Here is a 24,474-nt window from a genome sequence, read left to right on the forward strand (position 1 = left end):
AATTGGTTTGGATCAATAGGCAGCTAAGGAAAGCAAGGTTCTCCAAGATTGCACCACCTTCCTTTTTATTTTTTAAAGCTCCATTTTGCTCTCTTCCCTCCTTTATGTTTTAATGACTAGCATCATAAACAATGTTTTATTTAAGGACTATTTAGGAAAGATACTATACTAGCCTGTTCTCATGAATATTAAACATTTCTAGTAGGCTTCCCTGCTAGTAGGCAGATGGTAAAGAATTTGTCAATCTGCCTACAATGCCAGCGATCCGGGTTCAATCCCTGGGTGAGGAAGATCCCCTGGAGAAAGAAATGGCAACCCACTCCAATATTCTTGCCTGGAGAATTCCATGGACAGATGAGCTTGGCGGGCTATAGTCCATGGGGCCCGCAAAGAGTCGGACACAACTGAGGAACTAACACACACACACACCCACACCCACACCCACACCCACACCCACACCCACACCCACACCCACACACACACACACTTCTGCTAGTTACCCGAAAGACTACATTCTAGTCACAGTTTTCCTAGTTTAGGGAGGAACTTTTGCCAACTTAAAGTGTAACCTCTTAGAGAAAATCACTTTGCTTTTCTGGACCGGTTTTTTAGGTATAAAGTGGGACAACAAGGTAACAGCTGTGACACGGGATAACCCAGCTATTCTGCTGGGTTAGGAGAATCTGAGATGGAAGGGGGAGGTACTCTGTAAAGGGGAAAGGAGCTCAGCAAGGGAAGAAGCTTCAGGGTTCTCTGGAGTAAGTAGGGCGGGGACCCTGGCGCACCCCCAGGGACCTCTGAGCTCCACATTCCAGGGGAGAGGGAGTCCAGTGCGTTCCTAATGCGCCTGGGTCCTCGGAGCAGCTCGGTTTCCTCTAAGCTGCCTGCCGCCAAACCCGCAGTGTTTACCAGAACCCGGGTGGTGTATAAACCCAAATGTCAGACTTCCTGTCCCAGAGATTTTCAACTCGCTCACCCCCAGCTCCTATTCGGCCTCCCCCAGGAAGGAGAGGGAAGGCTGGAAGCAGGAGGAGCTAGCCCGGGGCAGCCTCCCCCCTCCCTCTCCACCCTAAAGGCAGGCATTTCTGGGACGGGCAGATTGTCCACCCCCTGTTCCTCCTCCTGCTCCAAGCCGCAAAGGGAGAACCTCCGCGACTTTTCCGTCTTCCAGCCAGAGAGCCCCCCCACCGTGGCCACAGGGGTGACTGACGAAGTGGGTCTCGGGGACGCAGGGGTGGCGAGGCCCCCGGGGAGGGTTGGAGCGCGGAGGAGGCTGCGGTCCTGCCCTCCGCCACCCCACCCACCGCAGGGCTGGGCGCTGGGGCTTCGGCCCTGGCCCCCCGCGGGCGCTACACCCGGGGACCGGCGGGCCAAGTGGTTAGCGATGCCGCTGCTGTCGCTGTCGCTGCTCCTGCTGCTGCTGCAGGTACCGGCGGGCTCCGCCGAGACCGCGGCGTGGGCAGTCACCCCCGAGCGGCTCCGCGAGTGGCAAGGTGAGTGTCCCCCGGGGCCAGAGAGACCAGCGGGCACGTCGGGGGCGGAGGTGATCCAGAGGAGGAAGGGGCGAAGCAGCCGGGATTAGACCGTGGTCCGTGTGGGGAGCGCGGCGAGGGGTTGGTACCTGGGCTCGCAGGCCGTTTGACTCAACTGTGGCCGGGGACGCGCTGAGCATAGGAGGGTAGATATTTCAAAACGTAAACTTTTCGAGAGCGGTGTATTTGGGACGATCATCTCTGGGGAAAATGATGACAAAAAGATGTCCCATCTTGTTCTCCCCTAAAGCAAGCGCTGTTGGTGCACGCTGCCACCCGTGGAGTGTCCCCAAGCCGGGCTTCTCCGTTCTGCGCCGTCGAAAAAGAAAAACAATCTTTATTAAAGCCTCTCCGGCCAGATGGGGAAGAGGAGCCTCTGTGGCCCGAATAAACTTATGAGCTGGAGCAAAATTAGCTCTCTGCTCTTCAGTTTCTTAACACTTTAAAATATAGGGGCTGTGACATCCGTAGGACTACTGATCACAAAATGTGACCCCTTGCAAGGCACACAGCATGCCAGTGAGTGGGGAATTTGGGGGGGGGGGGGCGGTTACCGCCACAGTGTACACGTGTACTCACGGCTCATCAATTATTTATTGAGCACCTACTATACATAAGATTCATAAAGGGACAGGTACAGAGATAGAAGGGCTTCCCAGGTGGCGCTAGTGGTAAAGAACCAGCCTGCCAGTGCAGGAGACACAAGAGGCTGGTTTGAATCCCTGGGTCAGGAAAATCCCCTGGAGAAGGACATGACAACCCACTCCAGTATTCTTGCCTGGAGAATCCCTATGGGCAGAGGAGCCTGGAGGTCTACAGTCCGTGGGGTGGCAAAGAGTTGGACACGACTGAAGCCACTGAGCACACACACAAACAGAGACAGAAAGAGAGATTGCCTGCATTCATGAATAACTATATGGGGCGCCTCAGAGGCAAGCAGCCAGCATCCAAAGCGTGAGCCCAGGCGTGAGGGGAGGAAGGTGATACAGGGAAAACTAAGTAAACCAGGAGGAGCCTCCAGGCAGCCTCCATCCTCTCAGCCTTTGGGGAGAAGCTTGAACAGAAGGGGTAAAACAAGGTGTCACCAGTGTCTGTTTCCCTTCTCTACATATTCTGTGTCTGGACTGTATCCTCCTGCATTCCTAGGAGGCTTTCCCAAGGACTGATTGAGCAATTCTTATCCTAAGGCGGCCAAAGGTCACAGACCTCTTATTTCTTCAGTGAAATGTTCAGTGAAAATGTTCCTGCAGATGGGCATGTGATCTGGTGGGTGACCCATCTCCACTAGCAGTGACTGTGCCGAGCTTATTCCTTTACATTTTAAAATGTGGATCTTGCCTGAGCACTCATGTCTAACTAGAACAGGGCAGCAGCCCAGAGGAGAAGTTGGAACGTAACCACACAGAGAGAATGCGTTGGTGATTCCTTGAGCCAGGGTTAGCACAGATGGGCTAATCCCTTCTATATGTAGCAGATCCAAATCCCAGCTGAGATTGTTTCTAATCAGTGCCTTCTTTTTAATAGTCAAGGACACTATGAAGTTAGAATCGTCCACTACCTCTTGTACACTCATAGTTGGCACAGAGAGTCTTCACATATGAAAATGGTGCTACTGATTTCCAAAAGCACAGGGACTGTGTGGCACTGAATGCTCCAATCATCACCCAGGCTCCCCTTCTTGACTTTAAGCACTCTGATATATCAGTGGAATTTCAAGTATAATCTAGATGGGTTTAAATCAAGTTTTTCCTGTTTGTCCAAAGATGGAGAAACAAAATCTTCACGTTGGAAGGGACCTGAGACATTGTCTACTTCAGCCATCTGTTTTTCAGACATAGAAGCTGAAATATGGCTGCTTTTTTTTAGGTTTTGGGTGCTGAGGTTTACCACTGTGTTCACTGAGGTATACTGACTTACTTCTGGCCATGATTGACATCCCCAGAGCAACCAGGAGAAAATATGCACCTGTGTCAGTTTCATATCCACTAATAAGGAATATGTAATAATACAAAGTGGGGCTTCCCAGGTGGTACTAGTGGAAAAGAAACCACCTGCCAATGCAGGTTAGACCTAAGAGATCCAGGTTCAATTCCTAGGTCGGGAAGGTTCCTCGGAGGAGTGCAGGGCAACCCACTGCAGTACTCTTGCCTGGAGAATCCCACAGACAGAGAAGCCTGGCAGGCTGCAGTCCACAGGGTCGCACAGAGTTAGACACAACTGAAGTGACTTAGCATGCACAATAATACAAGGCAGGTTATACATGTTCTATTTTTAATCTGAAAATTTATTTGATATGTATTACTGATTGATTTCTTATTTATTGTAAGCATCCCAGCCTTGAGAGACAGATGATGGATGGTATTCTGGTGACTTTTCAGTCATTTATCAATGCATGTGTGTATGCTCAGATGCTCAGTCATGTCCAACTCTTTGCAACTCTGTAGTATATAGCCCCCCCCCCCCCACCGCCCCCAGGCTCCCTGTCTATGGGATTTCCCAGGCAGACTGAGTGGGTTGTCATTTCCTACTCCAGGGGATCTTCCCAACTCAGGGATCAAACCCACATCTCCTGTGTCTCCTGCGTTGGCACGCAGATTCTTTACCACTGAGCCACCTGGGAAGCCCCATTTATCAATGAATTTGTATTAAAAAATTAGTAGATACAGCGTCATATAGTAGTTAAGTTAATGCACCCTGGAACCAGACTGTTTTCCTGAAGGAGAAGTAGGCAGTTGCCCCATGGAAGCAAGAACATTTGGGGAAAACACAGAATGTGTGCAAAGGCAGAGTCACGTATTGGGCAACAGAGTTCAGTGGGCTGAGAGTTCTGATCTGGGCTCTTTAGGATGGGGGAAAGAGAGCCACTGAAGGTCACAGGCAAATGGGGGCCTGGAGGTAAGGGTATCGGGATCTCAAGGGGCCCCGTGGACAGGTCTTCCTGTGCCACCAGGCCTCCTGAAAACAGAGAACTGGCCACTGAGATGAGGCAACTTCTCTGTTTCTCAGGGGCTGGTGGGTGGTCCTTGTTTGGCTCTTTCTATGGACCGGTTTCTTCTGCTTCTACTTGTAGGATCTTTCATAGATAGCTCCCACAGCATCCTCAGAAGAGTCTCTTAATTTCCTAAGGGAGGAATCTGGCCACACTGGTCGCAGCAGACTGGCTGGTCCCTGTGCTCTACCCATGAATCAGAGGCCCTCCCATGGCTAGGAGGCCAAGGTAGGGGTGGGAGGTACGCACAGGGATGTGGTCTCATTGGGGGCTGTGGATGGAGTAGATCCCGGAATAGAGTCATGGCAGGACATATGACTCTTTAGAAGCATCTGAAAGATGAGGAAATGAGTTTGTTCACAGGCACTCTGCTCAAGGGAAAACAAAAACTCTGGTTGAGTAAATTGGGTACTGCTAAGAAGGATCTTGTGAGTTTGGAAAAGGGGAACCAGAACCAGATCACACTTCGAAGTTTAGGGCTGCCATAGTCAGTTTGGGATTTGAAGAGAGGAATTCTGAAGGGCAGCCAAGAAACCAACTAGAAGATTCAAGCAATTGCCCATAACGGAAGAGGCTGATGACCTGAGCTAAGTCAGTTCTAATAGGAATATTAAGGAGCAGAAAATGTAGATTCAAGAAATAGGAGTTAAAAAGGAAAAAAAAAATAAAAAATAACAGTGAAAGATGAGAGAAATGGCAGAATAGGAAGGGTAGTGATCATACAAGGAAATGATAAATTTTGGAGGTAGATCTGTTCTCAGCAGAGACCAGGTCCAAGATATGGTTGCAGGAGTGGTCACTAAAGTGCGAACAGGTGAACGAAGGTTCTCAGGGCAGAGGAGATCAAGGAACTGGGAATCCTGAGCAGGGCAGACATATGTTGATACACCTGCAACTTTTTATCATTAAAAAGCACCCTCACCTAATATGCTGCTCTGCCACTTGCCTCCTCTGTTTCATTCCATGTTGTTTTGCAATGCTGGTCAGGACACACTTAATTTATTTTGTCACGTTAATGGGCCACAACTTGAGTTAGAGGAAACACTGGGCCAGAGTGTTAGGTCATCTGTATGGAGGGTAAAGGCCTTGAGGTGGGGAGGCTGATGGAGTACTGCCGGAGTCACATAGCGAGGAAGAAGTCCTAGGTGATACACACCGAGATCAAGGAATGAAGAGAGGGTGCCACATAGAAGAGGGTTTTGAAAGAGGGTGATAGGAACCACCACCTGGAGGCAGCAGTGGGGAGAATTCATGACCTTGAGATTTTCCCCTTAGCTTTCATTTCTCATACAAAGGTCAAAATGTCCCTCACACTAATCAGGTAGGTTCTATTAATACACACTCTTCTTTTACAGAAGAAGAAGGGTTAAATAACTTGCACTTACAGGAACTTGTAGAGATTCAAACCAGTCCCTTAAGCACTAAATGCAAAAGACCCCTGGAGAGTTTTGCAACCTGATAAAACAGCCCATTCTGTATCCTGTTGTTTGCTGGGAGATGCAACTTGATTTTGTGACTGGAGGACCAGGAGGCCAGCCTCTTGCTCTCTTCAACTTCCCCTTTTCTAACCTGTACGAACACATGTAGGAGTGAATATTTTCACAAAGCAGAAATGTGCAAAGCCATTGATTTTTACTTTTTTTTTTCCTCTAGGCAATTTTTATAGCCCTGAGTAATGAGCCATTCTGCTAATCTGGAGATCTGGAATTTAAGTAAAAGTATGATCAGATCCTGGTTTAGCGGCCCTGCCTGGTCATCAGCCACTCCAGCCCTCAGGCTGTTTCTTCCATCTCCATCTATCATCTTTCAGAGTCTCTTCCACTTTATACTTTTCTCATCCCAGTTTCTCTAAATGGCTCCTTTCCTCACATGTCTTTGAGAGTCAGCAGAGACTTCCAGTTTTTCTGGTCCTTTTTACTCTTTCTCATTAAGTTCCTAACCTCTTTTCCTATTGTTGGTTGTCGCAGTAACTGATACTACAGAGCATCGATTTCAAGCCAATTACCAGAAAGACTGAGCCACACAGAGCTTGGTGGTGCCCGCGGCATCCCTTCTTTGAGCTAACAATTTGCTTATTTATACCAGGGTTTCTGAAGAAACAGTCCCTTTGTTCTGTCTCTTCTGAATCCATCCCTATGTGATGAATCTTCATATGATCCATCAAAGTAATGTATCAGAGACATTTATAGACTCTTGTCTCCATTTTCTTTTAGAAATTATCCTTGAAATCCTTTTATGAGATGTTCCAAAACAAAGCTAGGGACATAAATTATATTTTTTAATTGATCAGTGTGAAAAGAAATATTATAGCTCATAAAAGAAACAAACACAAGAACACCTTATAAACACTATAGTAAGCCAGTTAGGATAGAATATTTTATAAAGTCACTCAAGAAAACTGGAGGAACAACATTAGAATTTCTATAAGTTGGGTTCTGTGATACAGAGCTAAACAAAACAGACAAGAGTTTTCATACGTGGCCACATGACTTTTTAATTTATGATGCTTCCCAGATTACTGCAGCTCCAAAGAAATATGCTAATAAAAGGTTTCGTTATTTCTGGCTCCTCACATCTTGTCTTGAGAACTTTCCCTTTCAACTATGAAAATATAAACAGAAAATTCGAAGTAATTATTTAACTATAAACATTGTCGTCTTATTTTGCTGCTATTTTTCACTATCCATGTCCAAAGTTAGTATTTGTTTTTCTCTTATTATCATTTATAAAGCGGCCATAGTGACTGAGGTAATCCTTACCAGGATGCTATGAGGACAGCATTATTATTAAGTCCATCATGCAGATGGAGAAACCAAGGCAGATACTCCAAGTTCAAGCATTTCTACCCTAAAAGAAGTGCTCAGTGGTTTGCCAGGGTCTTTTTCCCACAGTGTTAGCCTTGGTCAGTTAACAGGGCATATGGGCATTGACCAGAACAGTCTCATAGGACTCCATGCTCAGCAAGGCATTGTCCTTGTGGTTTAATTCTCTCTGGTTTGGGGTCTTGGAATTCTTAGTAACTTTTATTTCTGAATTTGTTCTTTGGGCATGAAATCCTGTGGAACAATGGAGCACAAGCCAGGAGTTTAAAATGAAAGTGTTAGTCACTCAGTCATGTCCGACTCCTTGTGACCCCATGGACTGTAACCCACCAGGCTCCTCTGTCCATGGGATTCTCCAGGCAAGAATATTTGAGTGGGTTGCCATTACCTTCTCCAGGGGATCTACCTGATCCAAGGTTTGAACCTGGGTCTCCCACATTACAGACAGATTCTGTACTGTCTGAGTCACCAAGCTCAGCCCCATTTCATGTCAGCTCCTTGTTGTGGTCTGTGCTGGAGTTGGAAAAGCATTTCCAGACACAGAGTATTTCAGAAGGGAGGTTTACAAAGAGCAAGAAGGAGAGATAATGAGGGCTCTGCAAATGCAGCAGACCAGGGAGAGCCCACCAGACCCTGTTAGAACAGTGGGTCACCTCAAGGGAGAACCAATGCTTTTTGTGGGTTAGTAGCCAATTTTTGCAGCCTCAAAACAGAAAATTCCTGCTAGAAGAGTGTTATTAGGTTATTGTCTAGGGCACTCTAGAGTGAATACTGGAGTGGGTATTTTTACCTCACATGGGTAAGGATCCTTACCTTACATGGCTGGTAAGGATCAGGGGGCTTTGGGCAACAATTACAGTGGGGCTCGGCCAGTTCCCAGAGATGACCTTGGTGCTGGCCTCCATATCTGTGGCCTTAGCACAAAGCTTTGTACCTGTTGGGATAGGGCTCCATACTCCTCACCAAACTGGGGTGGTTTTCAGCCTCCTCATCCATGCTCCTGTACTCTGCCCACCGTGACAACCAGGTTGCACTGGGGCTGGGGAATGGGAGGCCCAGGGCCTGGAAATGGGCGGCCAGTGTTCTCCAGGAACAAGATAAGGCTGCTGTCCCCTCTGAGTGGCAGCACCACTGCAGGTTCCATGGGGACTGAGTGGGGACTTATCATCTTTCCACAGTCCAGGGACTAAGTATGTTCCCAGTGATTTCCACCTCAGAGGTTGCAGCCCTTCTTGGGCCTACAGAAAGTGGAGACTGACTGGACCTCCCTGTCCCCGCCAGGGCCCCACCTTTTCATTTTACTCTGGGCTCTGCAAATTAGGTAGCTGAGTAAGAAGCATGGGGACTGTTTTGGGGTGAATTGTGTCCCTCTCAAAATTATGTTTAAGTTCTAACCCCCAAATACCTCAGAATGAGACCTTGTTTGGAGACAAGGTCATTACAGATGTAATCAAGTTATAATGAAGTGATTAGGGTGAGCCCTAATTTGACTGATGTCTTCATAAAGAAGAGGAGATTTGGACACAGAAATATGAATAAAGAGTAGATGATAGGAAGAGATACCAGGAGAAGACAGACATCTTCAAGCAAGGAAAGAGGCCTGGAACAGACCTTTCCCTCACAGGCCTCCAAGGAGCCAACTCAGCTGATACCTTGATTTTTGACACGTAATCTCCAAATCTATGACACAGCCTATTTCTGTTTAAGTCACTTAGTCAGTGACACTTTGTGACGGTAGCCTTAGCAAACAAATACAAGGACTAACATTATGTCTACCATTCGAAGTTTGGATTTGGTTTTGTTTTCATTTCTGTCTTTCACTTAGCAAAGCAGATAAAATGGAGAAAGTGAAAGTGTTAGTTGCTCAGTCATGTTTTACTCTTTGCGACCCCATGGACTGTAGCCTACCAGGCTCCTCTGTCCATGGGATTCTCCAGGCTAGAATTCTAGAGCGGGTAGCCATTGCCTTCCCCGGGGGATCGTCTGGACCCAGGGATCAAACCCAGGTCTCCCACACTGCAGGCAGATTGTTTACTGTCTGAGCCACCAGGGAAGCTCAGCATAAACACTTTTGCTTTCAGTAACGTCACATCATTCCCAGGGCTGTTCGGTTGTTGGTGGAGTTTTCTTTTTTTCTTTGTTTTGATGACCCAGTCTTTGAATTGCATCCTCCCAGGGTTTCAACACAAAGACATTGTTGAGGGAAGTTTATGACTTACTTGTCCTGTCTTAATGTCCTATCTTACTATTTCTTGCCATCACATGCTTTTTTGTAACAAGGCTCCCTGGTGACTGAGATGGTATATTTTCAACACAGTCTATAAGATGATAACAGAGCCACTGTGAATAATGATTTTTACATAAGCAATGTCTGTTAGAGACTTCAGAGTTAAATAAAGACAGAAATAATGGAGGAATAGATGAAAAGCTAAAAGGAAATGTTTTCAACTCAGTTGAAAATTTTACCTGTAAGATTCACAGACACAGTGAAGAACTTTGAAAGAGAGAAGATTTTCTGTGGGGGTCTGCTGCTGCTAAGTTGCTTCAGTCGTGTCTGACTCTGTGCGACCCCACAGACGGCAGCCCACCAGACTCCACTGTCCCTGGGATTCTCCAGGCAAGAACACTGGAGTGGGTTGCCATTTCCTTCTCCAATGCATGAAAGTGAAAAGTGAAAGTGAAGTCGCTCAGTCATGTCTGACTCTTAGCGACCCCATGGACTGCAGCCTACCAGGCTCCTCCATCCATGAGATTTTCCAGGCAAGAGTACTGGAGTGGGGTGCCATCGCCTTCTCCATCTGTGGGGGTCAGCTACTGCTAAAGATGAGATGGACGGAAAGGGAGCGGGAGGGATGGAATGAGAGTGGCCAAGGGGCAGGGGCAGTCTGGAAGGGTTAGTCCACTTCACACAGAGGTTGGTGAAAGGCAATTTGAGTCCTGACAAAACTGGAGCTCATCAGAGCTGATGAAGCCAGGTTTCATTCCTCCTGCATGTGAGAAAGAGTATTGTATGCCTTGTGGAACTGAGTGATGATCTGGGGAGATCAGAAAGAAAGGGGAAGCGAATACGTGAAAAGGTTTAGCAAGAGGGGTCCCACAGGCCTGTGGAGGTGATGATTACCCAGGTTCAGAAGCTTCTGGAGAATAAAGAAGGCTCAATGTCAAGGATGATGCCAGGGCAGGAAAAGAGAAGGAAGTTCTGAGACAGGACAAGGGGATATTTTAAAACGTGCTCAGCTTTTTAGCTCATTTTATTAGGTTGGCCCAAAAGTTCACTCGGGTTTTTCTGTTACTTGTTATGGAAAAATCCAAATGAACTTTTTGGCCAACCCAACAGAAACCAGTTGATAGGAAGCCTATCAAGTTGATAAGCACTATCAGATTGTCAAGAGATAAACACCACATCTCAGATGATCTGGGATAAAATGCAAATATTCATGCAGAGAGGGCCAGGAAGGACAGACACATTTTCCCTTGATTTTATCTTTCAAGTACAACGCACAGGCTGCAAACATCAGAAATTCCTTGCTTACTGGTTTGGAAAGACATATTAAGAATTCCGCTTCCCTGCATCGTTCAGCCATGAACGGGACTTGATTCACTCACACAGCATCCCTTCCTGCTGCAGTCATCTGAGTAAGGGAAACAATAACATCTGAATCTGACTCACTGGACAGGACAAACCTAAATTTGTGTAGCTGGGAAATGCCGATACATCTCAAGAGAGAAATTGCTCACCTTTAGATTGGTTTCAGGGCAGTGATCTCCCTGCCCCGCATACCTCCCAGATCCTTTTCATGCTAAAATTGAGATAGTGTCAGAACAGCCAAGAACTGGACAGATTCAAGAGCTGATCCTGGGGCAGGAAGTGCGTGAGCTGTGTGGGCAGATGGAGTAGAAGAGGGTTAAACCCCGGGGAATGGGGTAGGAGATTGAAATTGGATTGCAGTTGGCAAGCAGTGGCTTCCTAATAGCTTGTCTTAAACATAGCACTTGATGTGAACCGTGCATCTGAACTTTTCCTTCCACTTCCCTTAACGTGGCCAGCTTATACATCAGCTGGCTTAGTTGCCACTGGCATGGTGTTTTCCACCATAAAAGGAGCATTTTTTTTCCAATGAATTGTTTCATTGTTTTAAGGTTTGTTTTTTTTTTAATTGAAAGAACATACATCTCACCAAGGCTTACCATTTCACATCATATTTATGTAACACTTCATACCTCAGCTTGTTCTAAGAGGAGCTGCTTAAAGTAGAAAGTGAAAGTGAAGTCACTCAGTCGTGTCTGACTCTTTGCGACCCCGTGGACTATAGCCCACCAGGCTCCTCTGTCCATGGGATTCTCCAGGCAAGAATGGGTTGCCATTTCCTTCTCCAGGGGATGTTCCCGATCCAGGGATCGAACCCAGCTCTCCTGCATTGCAGGCAGACGCAGGCAGACGCTTTAACCTCTGAGCCAAGTAGAAGGTGACACTAAAAGGCAGGTGGAGGTGGGCAGAAGGGGTGCTGAGCATGAAGTGGAAGGGCCTCAAGAGGAACTTCCTGCAGGGACTCCCAGCTGGCATTTTTCCAACACTAATTACAGCCTGAGGCTTTAGACCCCAACCTCATGGTATGGTAGGAATCAGCAGGCAACTGACAACCCATGTATCTGAAGCCAGAAAACAAGATATTGCAACTCCCTTTTCCAGGCTTCTCCGGTTCTATCAATCACCATGTCCTGTCATTTCTTCCCTCCTTGAATTATCTCTCAAGAGACTAGAGTCTAATCAGTCTCTTTCTTTCTCATCACCACCAGTTGAACTAATATCTCTGTCTCTCTTGCCGGATCAAAGCAGAAGTCTTCAGAATGTTCTCCATCCTGCACATGGGCTGTCTCATCCCAGCTAAGTGAGAACTCCAGCGCAGGAACTTGGACATTTGTCTTACACCTACACTCTCCTAAAACAATTCTGAGCACACAAAAAGTGCTCAATAAATGTTTTTATCAAATGATTCACATTCCACACCATAGCCTCAGTCACGGCTTCTCTTGTTCCAAAAGCTCCTTTTCATCTGAATGATGTACAGATTTTTGAATACAATTTAAGTTCCTCATAAAATGGTCCCAAACCACCTCTTTCTAACCTCATATTCTATAACCACCGAACACTTTTATATAGTGAGGCTCTCATCACCCTTAGAGCTGATTATTTTCATCGCCTCTGACTCTGGTAACTTTTGCTCTGTCCACAATTTTCCTGGTGTGACCCTTCACCTCTCCATCTATACTTTCTCCACTACCTGAACTCCGTCTCTGTAAAGAGGATAGGCACCCATGCTGGTCTAGTTCACCAGTGTACCCCCATATGCAACACATATTAGGTCCCTAATAAATGTTGAATGAAAATGCCTCTTGTGTGTGTGTGTTCTTGTGAGATTGATTGATTTTTCTGATCTTCTAGACCAAACTGACACCTTCTAGATGCTGGTTTCCTCCTATTGTGATTATACCTCTTATGTCAAAATATATTTTGGAATTAAGTTGTGGTTCTTCCTGTACATTTCATGATGCACTCCCAGGGAGAACATCAGTTTCTTGAGTGCAAACACTGATATATGTATCCTGTCTGCAGGGCTCCTCAGTTCAGTTCAGTTCAGTCACTCAGTCGTGTCCGACTCTTTGCGACCCCATGAATCGCAGCACGCCAGGCCTCCCTGTCCGTCAGCAGGGCTCCTAGCACGTGCCACATTAGACCCTCCATTAATGTCTGTTTGAAATCTCAAGTCTCCCACTTCCAGTTGTTGTTGTTCTGTCGCTCAGTCACATCTGACTCTTTGCAACCCCTTGGACCTGCATTATGCCAGGCTTCCCTGTCCTTCACCATCTCCCAGAACTTGCTCAATTTATGTCCACTGAGTCAATCTTGCCCTCTGTCATCCCCTTCTCCAGCATCAGGGTCTTTTCTAAGGAGTCAGCTCTTCATATCAAGTGGCCAAAGTATTGGAGCTTCAACTTCAACATCAGTCCTTCTAATGAATATTCAGTATTGATTTCCTTTAGGATTTACTGGTTTGATCTCCTTGGTGTCCAAGGGACTCTCAAGAGTCTTCTCCAAACCACAACTCAAAAGCTTCAATTCTTTGGTTTTCAGCCTTCTTTATGGTCCAGCTCTCACATCCATACGTGACTACTGGAAAAACTATAGCTTTGACTAGACGGACCTTTGTTGGTAAAGTAATGTCTTTGCTTTTTAGCATGCTGTCTAGATTAGTCATAGCTTTTCTTCCAAAGAGCAAGCATCTTTCAATTTCATGGCTACAGTCACCATCTGCAGTGATTTTGGAGTCTGAGAAAATAAAATCTGTCACTGTTTCCACTGTTTCCCCATCTACTTGCCATGAAGTGATGGGACCAGATGCTATCATCTTTGTTCTTTGAATGTTGAGTTTTAAGTCAGCTTTTTCACTCTCCTCTTTTACCTTCATCAAGAGGCTCTTAAGCTCCTCTTTGTTTTCTGCCATAAGGGTGGTGTCATCTGCATAAGGCTGTATATTGTCACCCTGCTTATTTAACTTATATGCAGAGTACATCATGCAAAATGCCAGGCTGGATGAAGCACAAGCTGGAATCAAGATTGCCAGAAGAAATATCAATAACCTCAGAGGACACTGCTTCAAGTTATTTGGCAATAATCTACAGCAGTTCATTTTTTTCTTTCTAGGTTACAAATTAATGCATGTAAATAGAGCTAGACCTACATGGTTCTCACCAAGTATATGAATATAGAACTTCTAAGAAAAAAATAACATTTGGGAAAAAAACGTATAAGGATGATTCAAGTAAATGAGCTTTATGGTCTCACCCAGCGCTGAAGTTCATGGTTCTGGGTTTATGGGGAGTTAGTTTCTGCCACGTCTGTGTCCCTTCCAGTGCTGTTCTGCTGTCTCCTCCCTGGGAAATGGACCAGTTCATGTATACACACACTCTTTCCATCTAGAAAGGTCTGATGCACTGAGGGGCCATGTCCACCTCACTCATGTCATCACTTGAAGATCCAGTCAAGTGTTTTAAATTCTAGTCCTTTCCTTTTTCTAATTTTTCATCATTTGTTTTTAAAGATTTATTTTACAGTGTTATCTGTGGAACTGATGAAACTCCCTTCTTTTCATTAACTGGGAGAATTTGCATGATTCCAGAACAAATAGATATAGTTTTAGAGAGCAAATATTCAAGCAAATGACTCTTCTGTCTATCTCTGGTACCCTACACAGTGTCTTCCACATAGTCAGCACCCAGGGAATGCTTGTTGAATGAATGAATGAAGAAATGAATGAATAAGGAAATTCTCCTTCCATTCCTTAGAAAAGTACATGTCATCCTGTGGGACCAAAGGGTGGATCTAAAATGATCTCCTTTCCAGAGGAACTCAGAAGTAGAAAGTAGAAACACTAGTTTCAATGGATTTTGTTTTTTAAGGATGAAAATTAGTTTATAAGTTACTTCTAGTAAATCAATCCTTTTTCTCTTCCTAAACTTATAATTATGAAGGGATGTACAATAGCATTTTATTGCAAAGAGATTTAGTAATTCTGGCAGTACTTCATTAATCACTTAATCAGTGTTCAAGCAGAACTGATGTCCTTGACATCTATAATCAATCTTGATTCCTCCCACATTTGATCTTCATCCTTTCTGAAATCTGTCTACAGACTCTAAGGACTGGTGGCTTATTTTCACATCATGTTTTTGTTAGAGACGACTCTTATGCACATATGATAATAATCAGAATATTGCTACCTATATTGGGTCTCCTAGTAGTCTATTTGAAAACAGTTGCTTTCTCTTCAGTGAATTTATGGAGATTAATGGTGCTAGCACCAGATTCCATTATAGCTTAATGGGAAAATGGGATTGGGCCATTTTTTAGCTTAGTGCGACATACTATTCTTTTGGAGATGGCATGTTTATTGTTATTAGTAAGCCAGAGCTACTTGTTTATGATACATTCTGAAGAACTTTTCCAAAGCCACATCCTAAAGGCAGCTGGGTGTAGAAATGTGATAGCACCCTAAAACTGAGCAGCATGGAGTTAAGTTTGTCTAACATCTTCTGCTTTGGAAAGGTATTTTTATGACCACTGGTGGGACTGAGTTCTAATTCTCTCTCTCCTTTTCTCTTAACACTTCATAATTTGGATATTTTAAAACGTTATTCCTCTAAAATTTCAGTGATATATAATTTTCACGTCCATGTACTTACAGACCACTCATTGACCCATCCATACACTGCTTGTCAACATCAAGTATTTTTGTCTTTCTTGTAATAGTTGCAATATAGACTTTACAGTTAAATAGTGTGGAAGATGAACAGATGAAGACTCAGTTCATAATGACACATGCATTTAAACAAGTGAGACAAAGATTTTGTCATCTGGTTGCTTGAGGAGCCTTTTTCCTTCATAAAAGTTGATAACATGGTATTTCAGGATTGTTTAAAAACCTGACTTCAGGCTCTACTACAAAGCCACAGTTATCAAGACAGTATGGTACTGGCACAAAGACGGAAATATAAATCCACGCACATATGGACACCTTATCTTTGACAAAGGAGGCAAGAATATACAATGAATTAAAGACAATCTCTTTAACAAGTGGTGCTGGGAAATCTGGTCAACTACTTGTAAAAGAATGAAACTAGAACACTTTCTAACACCATACACAAAAATAAACTCAAAATGGATTAAAGATCTAAACGTAAGACCAGAAACTATAAAACTCCTAGAGGAGAACATAGGCAAAACACTCTCCGACATACATCACAGCAGGATCCTCTATGACCCACCTCCCAGAATATTGGAAATAAAAGCAAAAATAAACAAATGGGACCTAATTAAACTTAAAAGCTTCTGCATATCAAAGGAAACTATTAGCAAGGTGAAAAGGCAGCCTTCAGAATGGGAGAAAATAATAGCAAATGAAACAACTGACAAACAACTAATCTCAAAAATATACAAGCAACTCCTACAGCTCAACTCCAGAAAAATAAATGACCCAATCAAAAAATGGGCCAAAGAACTAAATAGACATTTCTCCAAAGAAGACATACAGATGGCTAACAAACACATGAAAAGATGCTCAACATCACTCATTATCAGAGAAATGCAAATCAAAACCACTATGAGGTACCATTTCACACCAGTCAGAATGGCTGTGATCCAAAAATCTACAAGCAATAAATGCTGGAGAGGGTGTGGAGAAAAGGAAACCCTCTTACACTGTTGGTGGGAATGCAAACTAGTACAGCCACTATGGAGAACAGTGTGGAGATGCCTTAAAAAACTGGAAATAGAACTGCCTTATGATCCAGCAATCCCACTGCTGGGCATACACACTGAGGAAACCAGAATTGAAAGAGACACATGTACCCCAATGTTCATCGCAGCACTGTTTATAATAGCCAGGACATGGAAGCAACCTAGATGTCCATCAGCAGATGAATGGATAAGAAAGCTGTGGTACATATACACAATGGAGTATTACTCAGCCATTAAAAAGAATACATTTGAATCAGTTCTAATGAGGTGGATGAAACTGGAGCCTATTATACAGAGTGAAGTAAGCCAGAAAGAAAAACACCAATACAGTATACTAATGCATATATATGGAATTTAGAAAGATGGTAACAATAACCCTATGTACGAGACAGCAAAAGAGACACTGATGTATAGAACAGTCTTATGGACTCTGTTGCAGAGGGAGAGGGTGGGAAGATTTGGGAGAATGGCATTGAAACATGTATAATATCATGTATGAAACGAGTTGCCAGTCCAGGTTCGATGCACGATACTGGATGCTTGGGGCTAGTGCACTGGGATGACCCAGAGGGATGGTATGGGGAGGGAGGAGGGAGGAGGGTTCAGGATGGGGAACACATGTATACCTGTGGCGGATTCATTTAGATATTTGGCAAAACTAATACAATTTTGTAAAGTTTAAAAAATAAATAAATAAAAATTTAAAATGAAAAAAAAGAGAGAGAAAAATAAAAATAAAAACTCTGCACCCACCATGTGTTACAGAAGCAAACTAAGTTGGACTTTTGTGATAATGTTAGAAGTCTTGGGTGGCATGCTTAAATTAGTATTCTACAAGTGTTCAACCAAACCTACAGCTGGATCTGCAGACCAAGAATCAAGAAGCCAGAAGGATAATAATGACAATAGTAACAACCTACATTTACTGAGGTCCTCCCATGCGAAGGTAGTGTGTGGTGTACTCTGCATGAGCTCTTTAATGAAATACTCTTAACATCCCTATGAGATCAGTGTCATACATATTCCCAGTTCAAAGAAGAAAGGCAAGACTCACAGGCATCAGGAAATTTGCCCAGAGTTACAAGGCTGGTCTGTGGTGGGTCTACCTGATTCCACAGCTCTTAGCGCCCAGTCAGGCAGTCTATCCACCTATCTTAGGTGTGTGAACTGAGGCCCAGAGGGCTATGGTACAGCCAGTAAATTGCAGAGCTGGATATATTTGAACGTACATATTAGATAGAAGCTAAACTATAGAACAATTATAGTAAAATAATTATCCTTTTGTGAAAACTTAATGGAACTTTGGGCTAGCTAGTTAGTAGATTTTAACAGAAATTAAGGTTAACATTTTACCCAGGCATGAAAAGATGAATAGAGAGTTGGAGAGAATGTTAATAATTATCAGAGTCCACATCAAATTGGCGAGAGGTAGATTTGATCTTGAATGACTATTACAAATAACCACACAGACATGGGCTTCATTAGGAAAACAAATTTCCTGATCTAAATGAAATCTCCCTAAAACCATTCATTCTCTGCCTCCACCCCCTTCTCTTTTGCTCTGATGTATGGTGATCAAAGCAATTTTCTGACAACTAATTCAACTCCTCAAATATATGGTTATAAATAACACTATCATTTATTAAATGAAGTATAGCTTCCATTAATACATTGACAATCTTTTTTTTAACAGTTTCTTAAGTGATTTTGATTACTGTAAATCAGTTCTTCTTGACCTGAGCAACTTTAGAAAAGCCAAAAGAACTTTTATCAAAATGAAGCATTGTTCTCACGCACCAATACATAAGAGCTTCATTCTGCACTGTTTGAAATCTCTAGAAGGCTCTGCCTGTGTTCCCTATGCCGCTGCCACAGGACATGCCTGGCCCTAAACCACAGTTGTTTTAAGGGAACCTGATAATATCCCTTTAGATTTTTGAAGAATGGACAGGAAGTAAGATGTTTAAGAGCAGAGCCTAGCGAACAGGAGAACAAAAGAACTCTTGGACCTGACCAGACGGTCAGAGCTAAGTAACCCAGCAACCATGAGCCTGGGTAAGCAGCACCCGCCAGTGTTTGAGTGAGTGAGTGAAGTTGCTCAGTCGTGTCTGACTCTTTGCAACCCTGTGGACTGTAGCCCACCAGGCTCCTCCGTCCATGGGATTCTCCAGGCAAGAATACTGGAGTGGGTTGCCATTTCCTTCTCCAGGGGATCTTCCCGACCCAGGGATTGAACCCAGGTCTCCTGCATTGCAGGCAGATGCTTTAACCTCTGAGCCACCAGGGAAGACAGTGTGTTTAATCAACATCAAACATTTACTGAACTTCGATGATGTGCTCAGGACACTCTGAACTTATACTGAAGAAATCAGATGTGATTTCCACCTTCAGAAAACCTGTGGGAAGACGTATTCATAGTTATTGCATCATAGGTGACTTCCAGGCTGACAGCTTGAAGTAAAGTCACATAATGAGTGGAGAGATACCACATAAGCCCTGTCTTGGTCCAGGCAGCTTGTCCACAGGAAACTCATCCAGATCCTTTCTTCTGGCTCCCTGGGGTTGGAGGCTCAGGGGTGTATCACGAAATGCCTACTCCCTCCACGCCCCAGGTGGGCCTGTGTGGTCTGAGTCCCGTCGTGGTGCTCTTGTATCTTCTCATGTAGCTAGGTGAAGGACCTCAGCTAGTGTCCTGGGCATTTGTGTGCTGTGGCCAGCCCCACCCACCCTCCTCCTCTCTCAGGAGGAGGCTGACCCCAGAGCAAATGTCCCTGTCTTTCTACTTCTGATGGGCCCAGCACAGAAAACAAATGTGGGGAAGCATTTTTGCTCACAAGCACTGGGTCTCCTATCAAAACACAAAGAAACCCTTGAATTCTATCCTTTGGGTGTCCTGCAGAAATTTGATGGGGAAAATGTTCATTTCAGTGGCTCTTGATTGAGCTGCCAAATTCCTAACATTCAGGCACTTGTCTGGAAAAAAAAAAAATGTCACCATACCCCTAAGCACCCAGTGTGTCTCTGCTGTAGCCCTGAGTATTGTTAGCAGGCCTCTCTCTCCAGTTGCGGCGAGCTCCTTTTCCATCAGTGCTGTTCCCGAGTGGATCCACAAGCAGCCCTTGTTACTGGGGGGGCCAATCCAGTCTTAGAGCAGAGGTTTGCCATTAGCTCCAGCAAGTCCGTGTATGCCTCCCAAGAAACTCCTTTGATTTGTACAAATCAAGCCCTTGTTGTGAACCCTGCCCATTCAACTTCAGACCTGTTTGAGATGCAATAGCTGTTGGTGTGACATGTCACAGCTCAGACATGCACATTGGGATCCCCCTGACACTGGTTAATTGTATATGAAGACTCTCTACTATATCTTCTATTTTGCTGTTTCAGATAAAGGAATCTTCATTATCCAAAGTGAGAACCTCGAGAAATGTATACAAGCCAGCAAATCTACACTGACCCTGGAGAACTGCAAACCACCCAACAAGTACATGCTGTGGAAGTGGGTTTCAAACCACCGCCTATTTAACATCGGAGGCAGTGGCTGCCTGGGCCTGAATGTGTCTAGTCCAGAGCAGCCGCTGAGCATATACGAGTGTGATTCCACCCACGTTTCCTTGAAGTGGCACTGTAACAAGAAGACGATCACAGGCCCACTCCAGTACCTGGTCCAGGTGAAGCAGGACAACACGCTTGTGGCCTCAAGGAAGTATCTCCATAAGTGGGTTTCCTATATGTCCAGCGGTGGAGGCATTTGTGACTATCTGCACAAAGGTAAAAAATAATGTCAACCAAAGTACACATGAAATGATATAATAAAGATTTGTGAAATATATGAAAGAGGTACACAGCCCCTGGGACCTCAAGGAACTTCTGCTAAATAGGTTTGAGTTGCTTACTTGCTTATTGTAAAAAGATTGCCAGAGTCTTAGAACAGATTTGCTAAATTCTGCTAAAGAAGCAGAACTTTGAATTTAAAGGTATTAAGGGAGAAAACACTTAAATAACTTTGGGAATCAGTGGAAAGGAGAAAGAACAGAAAGATGAGGGAGAGAGAAAATCAAAGTAGAAGGAAAAGATTTTTGAAGTTAAAAGCCTTGTCAGGATAAATATAATAAGAGCCTCTCAGGCCAACATTCCTTTTATTGTAGAAAGTCAGTTCTGTGTATGAAGCATGTGTGCAGGGCACCTTAGTGTCTCCTAAGACCAGGCTGGCATCTGTGTGGTGGGCATGTCAAGGCGTTAAAGGCAGACTGTTGTCAGACGTTATTTGCTGTGTGTCGGGGAGTGGGAGGGGTTTCCTGGGTGTCTCAGTGGTAAAGAATCCACATGTTAACACAGGAGACGCAAGAGACACAGGTTTGATCCCTGGGTTGGGAAGATCCTCTGGAGATGGAAATGGCAACCCACTCCAGTATTCTTGCCTGTAAATCCCATGGGCAGAGGAGCCCGGCAGGCTGCAGTCCATGGGGTCGCAAAGAGTCAGACACACTGAATGACTAAGCAACATCAGCAACAAACAAGGGAGTAGGAAAACGTGGTTTTGGTGGCAGGTAAGTGGAGGTGTTTCCATTTTCCATAGTTCTGTGATATCTGGCATTTTAAAACAAAGAAAAAGAGACAAAGACAGCTGCTTACTTCTGAAATTCTGAACCCTCAAACCTGTTTGTCAGGTTTTGTAATGTAGCTCTGTTCAGTCATTCATCTGTCCATTCACTGGCCTTCACACACTCATGGAACACGGACTATTTCTGGGCTGGCATCTGATTTACAAAGGCCAGCGAGACAGGAATGGTCCCTGCCCTTCTGGTACTTTGTAGAATAATGCCTCAATAAGAGCTTCGACTTCTAAAAACTGTAGGAAGCAGAGAAAGGAGCTCCTAAAATCTAAAGCAAGACTTCCTCCTGTACCTACAAGAAATGAGTAAAGAGACATAGAGACAAGAGTAAGCCATTTTTCAGGACTCACTAAAATAAAGCAAGTGCTGCAAACCAGCACTCTGAATAATCTCCAGTTCCAAGGAAGAATTTGGCTTTTTGTTTCATGTGAACATTTCAGCCAAATACCCACACTCACAATGCATGCAGGGGAAGACTAGGTAGAAGGCAGAGGATGTGTCCTGGAATAGCAGCAGTTTCCAAACAGCTCAAACCTCTAGGGCTGGCGATATGGGGTGAGCTCAGGCTAGTGCCACGCCCCAAACTGTATCACCCACCCCACCCCTCCCGATTGTGAGAGAGGGTGGGAATCTCTACAGTCAGCCCTTTCACTCCAGGACCCGCTGATTTAATTGACGGTGGCCCCGATCCCCTTCTCATGGTAAAGAACCTCCTTTGAATCAGTTCTAATGAGGTGGATGAAACTGGAGCCTATTATATAGAGTGAAGTAAGTCAGAAAGAAAAACACCAATACAGTATATTAACTCATATATATGGAATTTAGAAAGACGGTAACAATGACCCTGTATGCGAGACAACAAAAGAGACGCAGATATAAATAAAGAGCAGACTTTTGGACTCTGTGGGAGAAGGCAAGGGTGGGATGATTGGAGAGAAGAGCATTGAAACATGTGTATCACCATATGTGAAACAGATCACCAGTCCAAGTTCAATGCATACAGGGCACTCAAAGCCGGTGCTTTGGGACAACCCTGAGGGATGGGATGGGTTCAGGATGGGGGACACATGTACACCCATGGCTGATTCATGTCAATGTATGGCAGAAACCACCACAATATTGTAAAGTAATTAGCCTCCAATTAAAATAAATAAATTAATTTTTAAGAAAAGAAATATTAAAAAAAAAAAAAAGGGAAACAGGTCAAACGCCAAAAAAAAGAAAGAATCTGCCTGCCAACGCAGGGGACATAAGAGACGTGAGTTGAATCCCTGGGTTGGGAAGATCCCCTGGAGGGTGGCATAGCAACCCACTCCAGTTTTCTTGGCTGGAGACTCCCATGGACAGAGGACCCTGGAGGGCTACAGTCTATGAGTCGCAAAGAGTTGGACACGACTGAAGCAACTAAGCGCACACACACTGATCCCCTTCTCTACAGAAAATCCCAGTTGATTCACGAAAAGTTGTTGCCTCCTGCTTAAGGCCAGGGATGACCAATGATTGGAATACTCTGAGAACGCAGCCAGCAGGCCGTTCAGCGTGGCCATCTCTCTCCCAGACCCCCTCTCTGGGACCAATAGCCGGGCATCCACTCTGCCTTCTCTCTGTGTACAATCTGCTTGCCACACTGCACCATGTGTGTCTTTAAAAATGGAAATCTGATCATGTGCTTTCCCATTCAGTACCCTCTGATGACTGCCTATTGCCTTCAGAGTAAAAGCCGAAGTCCACGTCATGGCAGAGCTGGCCCTCTGTGAGCTGACACCCCAGTGCCTCCCTGGTCCTCTGCCCACTGGGCTTCCCTGCTTTCCCCTCATGACCACACGTGGGTCTTGATGCAGGTCCCGCATTCCTGCTCTTCCTTCTGCCAAAGCAACTCTTGTCCAGAGGCCTGAACTTCACTTTCCCAAATTCTTATTCAGAGAGGCCTTCACTGACCATTTTATCAAAAATAGTGCCCCTTCAACCCCCACTTGGAGAAGGGAATGGCAACCCACTCTTGTATTCTTGCCTGGAGAATTCCATGGACAGAGGAGCCTGGAAGGCTACAGTCCATGGGGTTGCAAAGAGTTGGACACGACTTAGTGACTAAACCACACCCCCACCACATACACCCAGTCATTCTGTTCTTATCCTATTTTATTTTTCTTCATGGTTACTTATCACTACTTGAAATTACAAGTTTATCTATATATTTTCTTTCTCTTTTTTTTCTGCCCACTCAAACAGATGCTCCATATGAAAGGGAAATTTACTCATTTGGTCACTATTACATCATAATACCCAGTGCTGAACACATTAAATGCTCAACAGATATCTGTTGAGTGAATATAAATACTTATGAAACTCGAGATTCAGATGCTGCTGACTGATATACTTGGGGACTGGAAGATATTTTAAAGTGAAATCTTCAACTATATTCAGTATCTTGTAATAGCCTATACTGTAAAAAAATCTGAAGCTATATACTTAAAACTAACACAATACTAAAAAGCAATTATACTTAAATACAAATAATAAGTAATTTTTTTCTTCTTATCCATTCACAAATATGTGTGCTACTGAAGCAGTGTTGATCATTCAGTCATGTCTGACTCTTTGCAACCCCATGGATTGTAGCCCGCCAGGCTCCTCTGTCCATGGGATTCTCCAGGCAAAGATACTGGAGTGGGTTGCCATTCCCTTCTTCAGAAGGGATCTTCCTGACCCACGGATCAAACTCGGGTCTCCTGCATTACAGAAGTTTACCGACTGAGCCACCACGGAAACACTGAAACAGTGCATCATAGTAAACAAACAAGGAGATAAACATACAAAACAAACCACGTATCAGCATTTCCCTGAACACAGCACTCAGCCTTGTACTTTTCCACACACTAGACATTGAGGTCTTAAGGGTTAACCACGGTAAAGTGAGGGCCTTGCCCAGTGTAGATTTTCGGTCAATAAAAAATGCATTTGCGCTATGACAGTCTCCAAAGATAAAGTTGCCATACTACTTATTTGACTTTGTCCTCTTTTTTGTCTTAGATTTGTACACAATCAAAGGGAATGCCCATGGGACTCCGTGCATGTTCCCCTTCCAGTACAATCAGCAGTGGCACCACGAATGTACCCGGGAAGGACGGGAAGACAACTTGCTGTGGTGTGCCACTACCAGCCGATACGAAAGAGACGAGAAGTGGGGATTTTGCCCAGATCCTAGTAAGAATAAAATCTAGTC

General features: G+C 44.5%; 1 protein-coding gene across 1 annotated transcript in view; it reads left to right on the forward strand.

Annotated features, from left to right (window-relative positions):
• The first annotated feature begins 826 nt into the window (after positions 1-826).
• The window catches only part of PLA2R1 (phospholipase A2 receptor 1), a 134,261-nt gene continuing 110,613 nt past the window's right edge, over positions 827-24,474 (forward strand). Inside the window, exons 1-3 of the mRNA XM_027559683.1 lie at positions 827-1,493; positions 20,023-20,406; positions 24,282-24,455. Coding sequence (XP_027415484.1) covers positions 842-1,493; positions 20,023-20,406; positions 24,282-24,455 — 1,210 coding nt within the window. The 5' untranslated portion in view covers positions 827-841. The remainder of the gene's footprint in view (positions 1,494-20,022; positions 20,407-24,281; positions 24,456-24,474) is intronic.

The sequence above is a fragment of the Bos indicus x Bos taurus genome, chromosome 2 (genome assembly GCF_003369695.1).
Source record: "Bos indicus x Bos taurus breed Angus x Brahman F1 hybrid chromosome 2, Bos_hybrid_MaternalHap_v2.0, whole genome shotgun sequence".
Taxonomy (NCBI): Eukaryota; Metazoa; Chordata; class Mammalia; order Artiodactyla; family Bovidae; genus Bos; species Bos indicus x Bos taurus.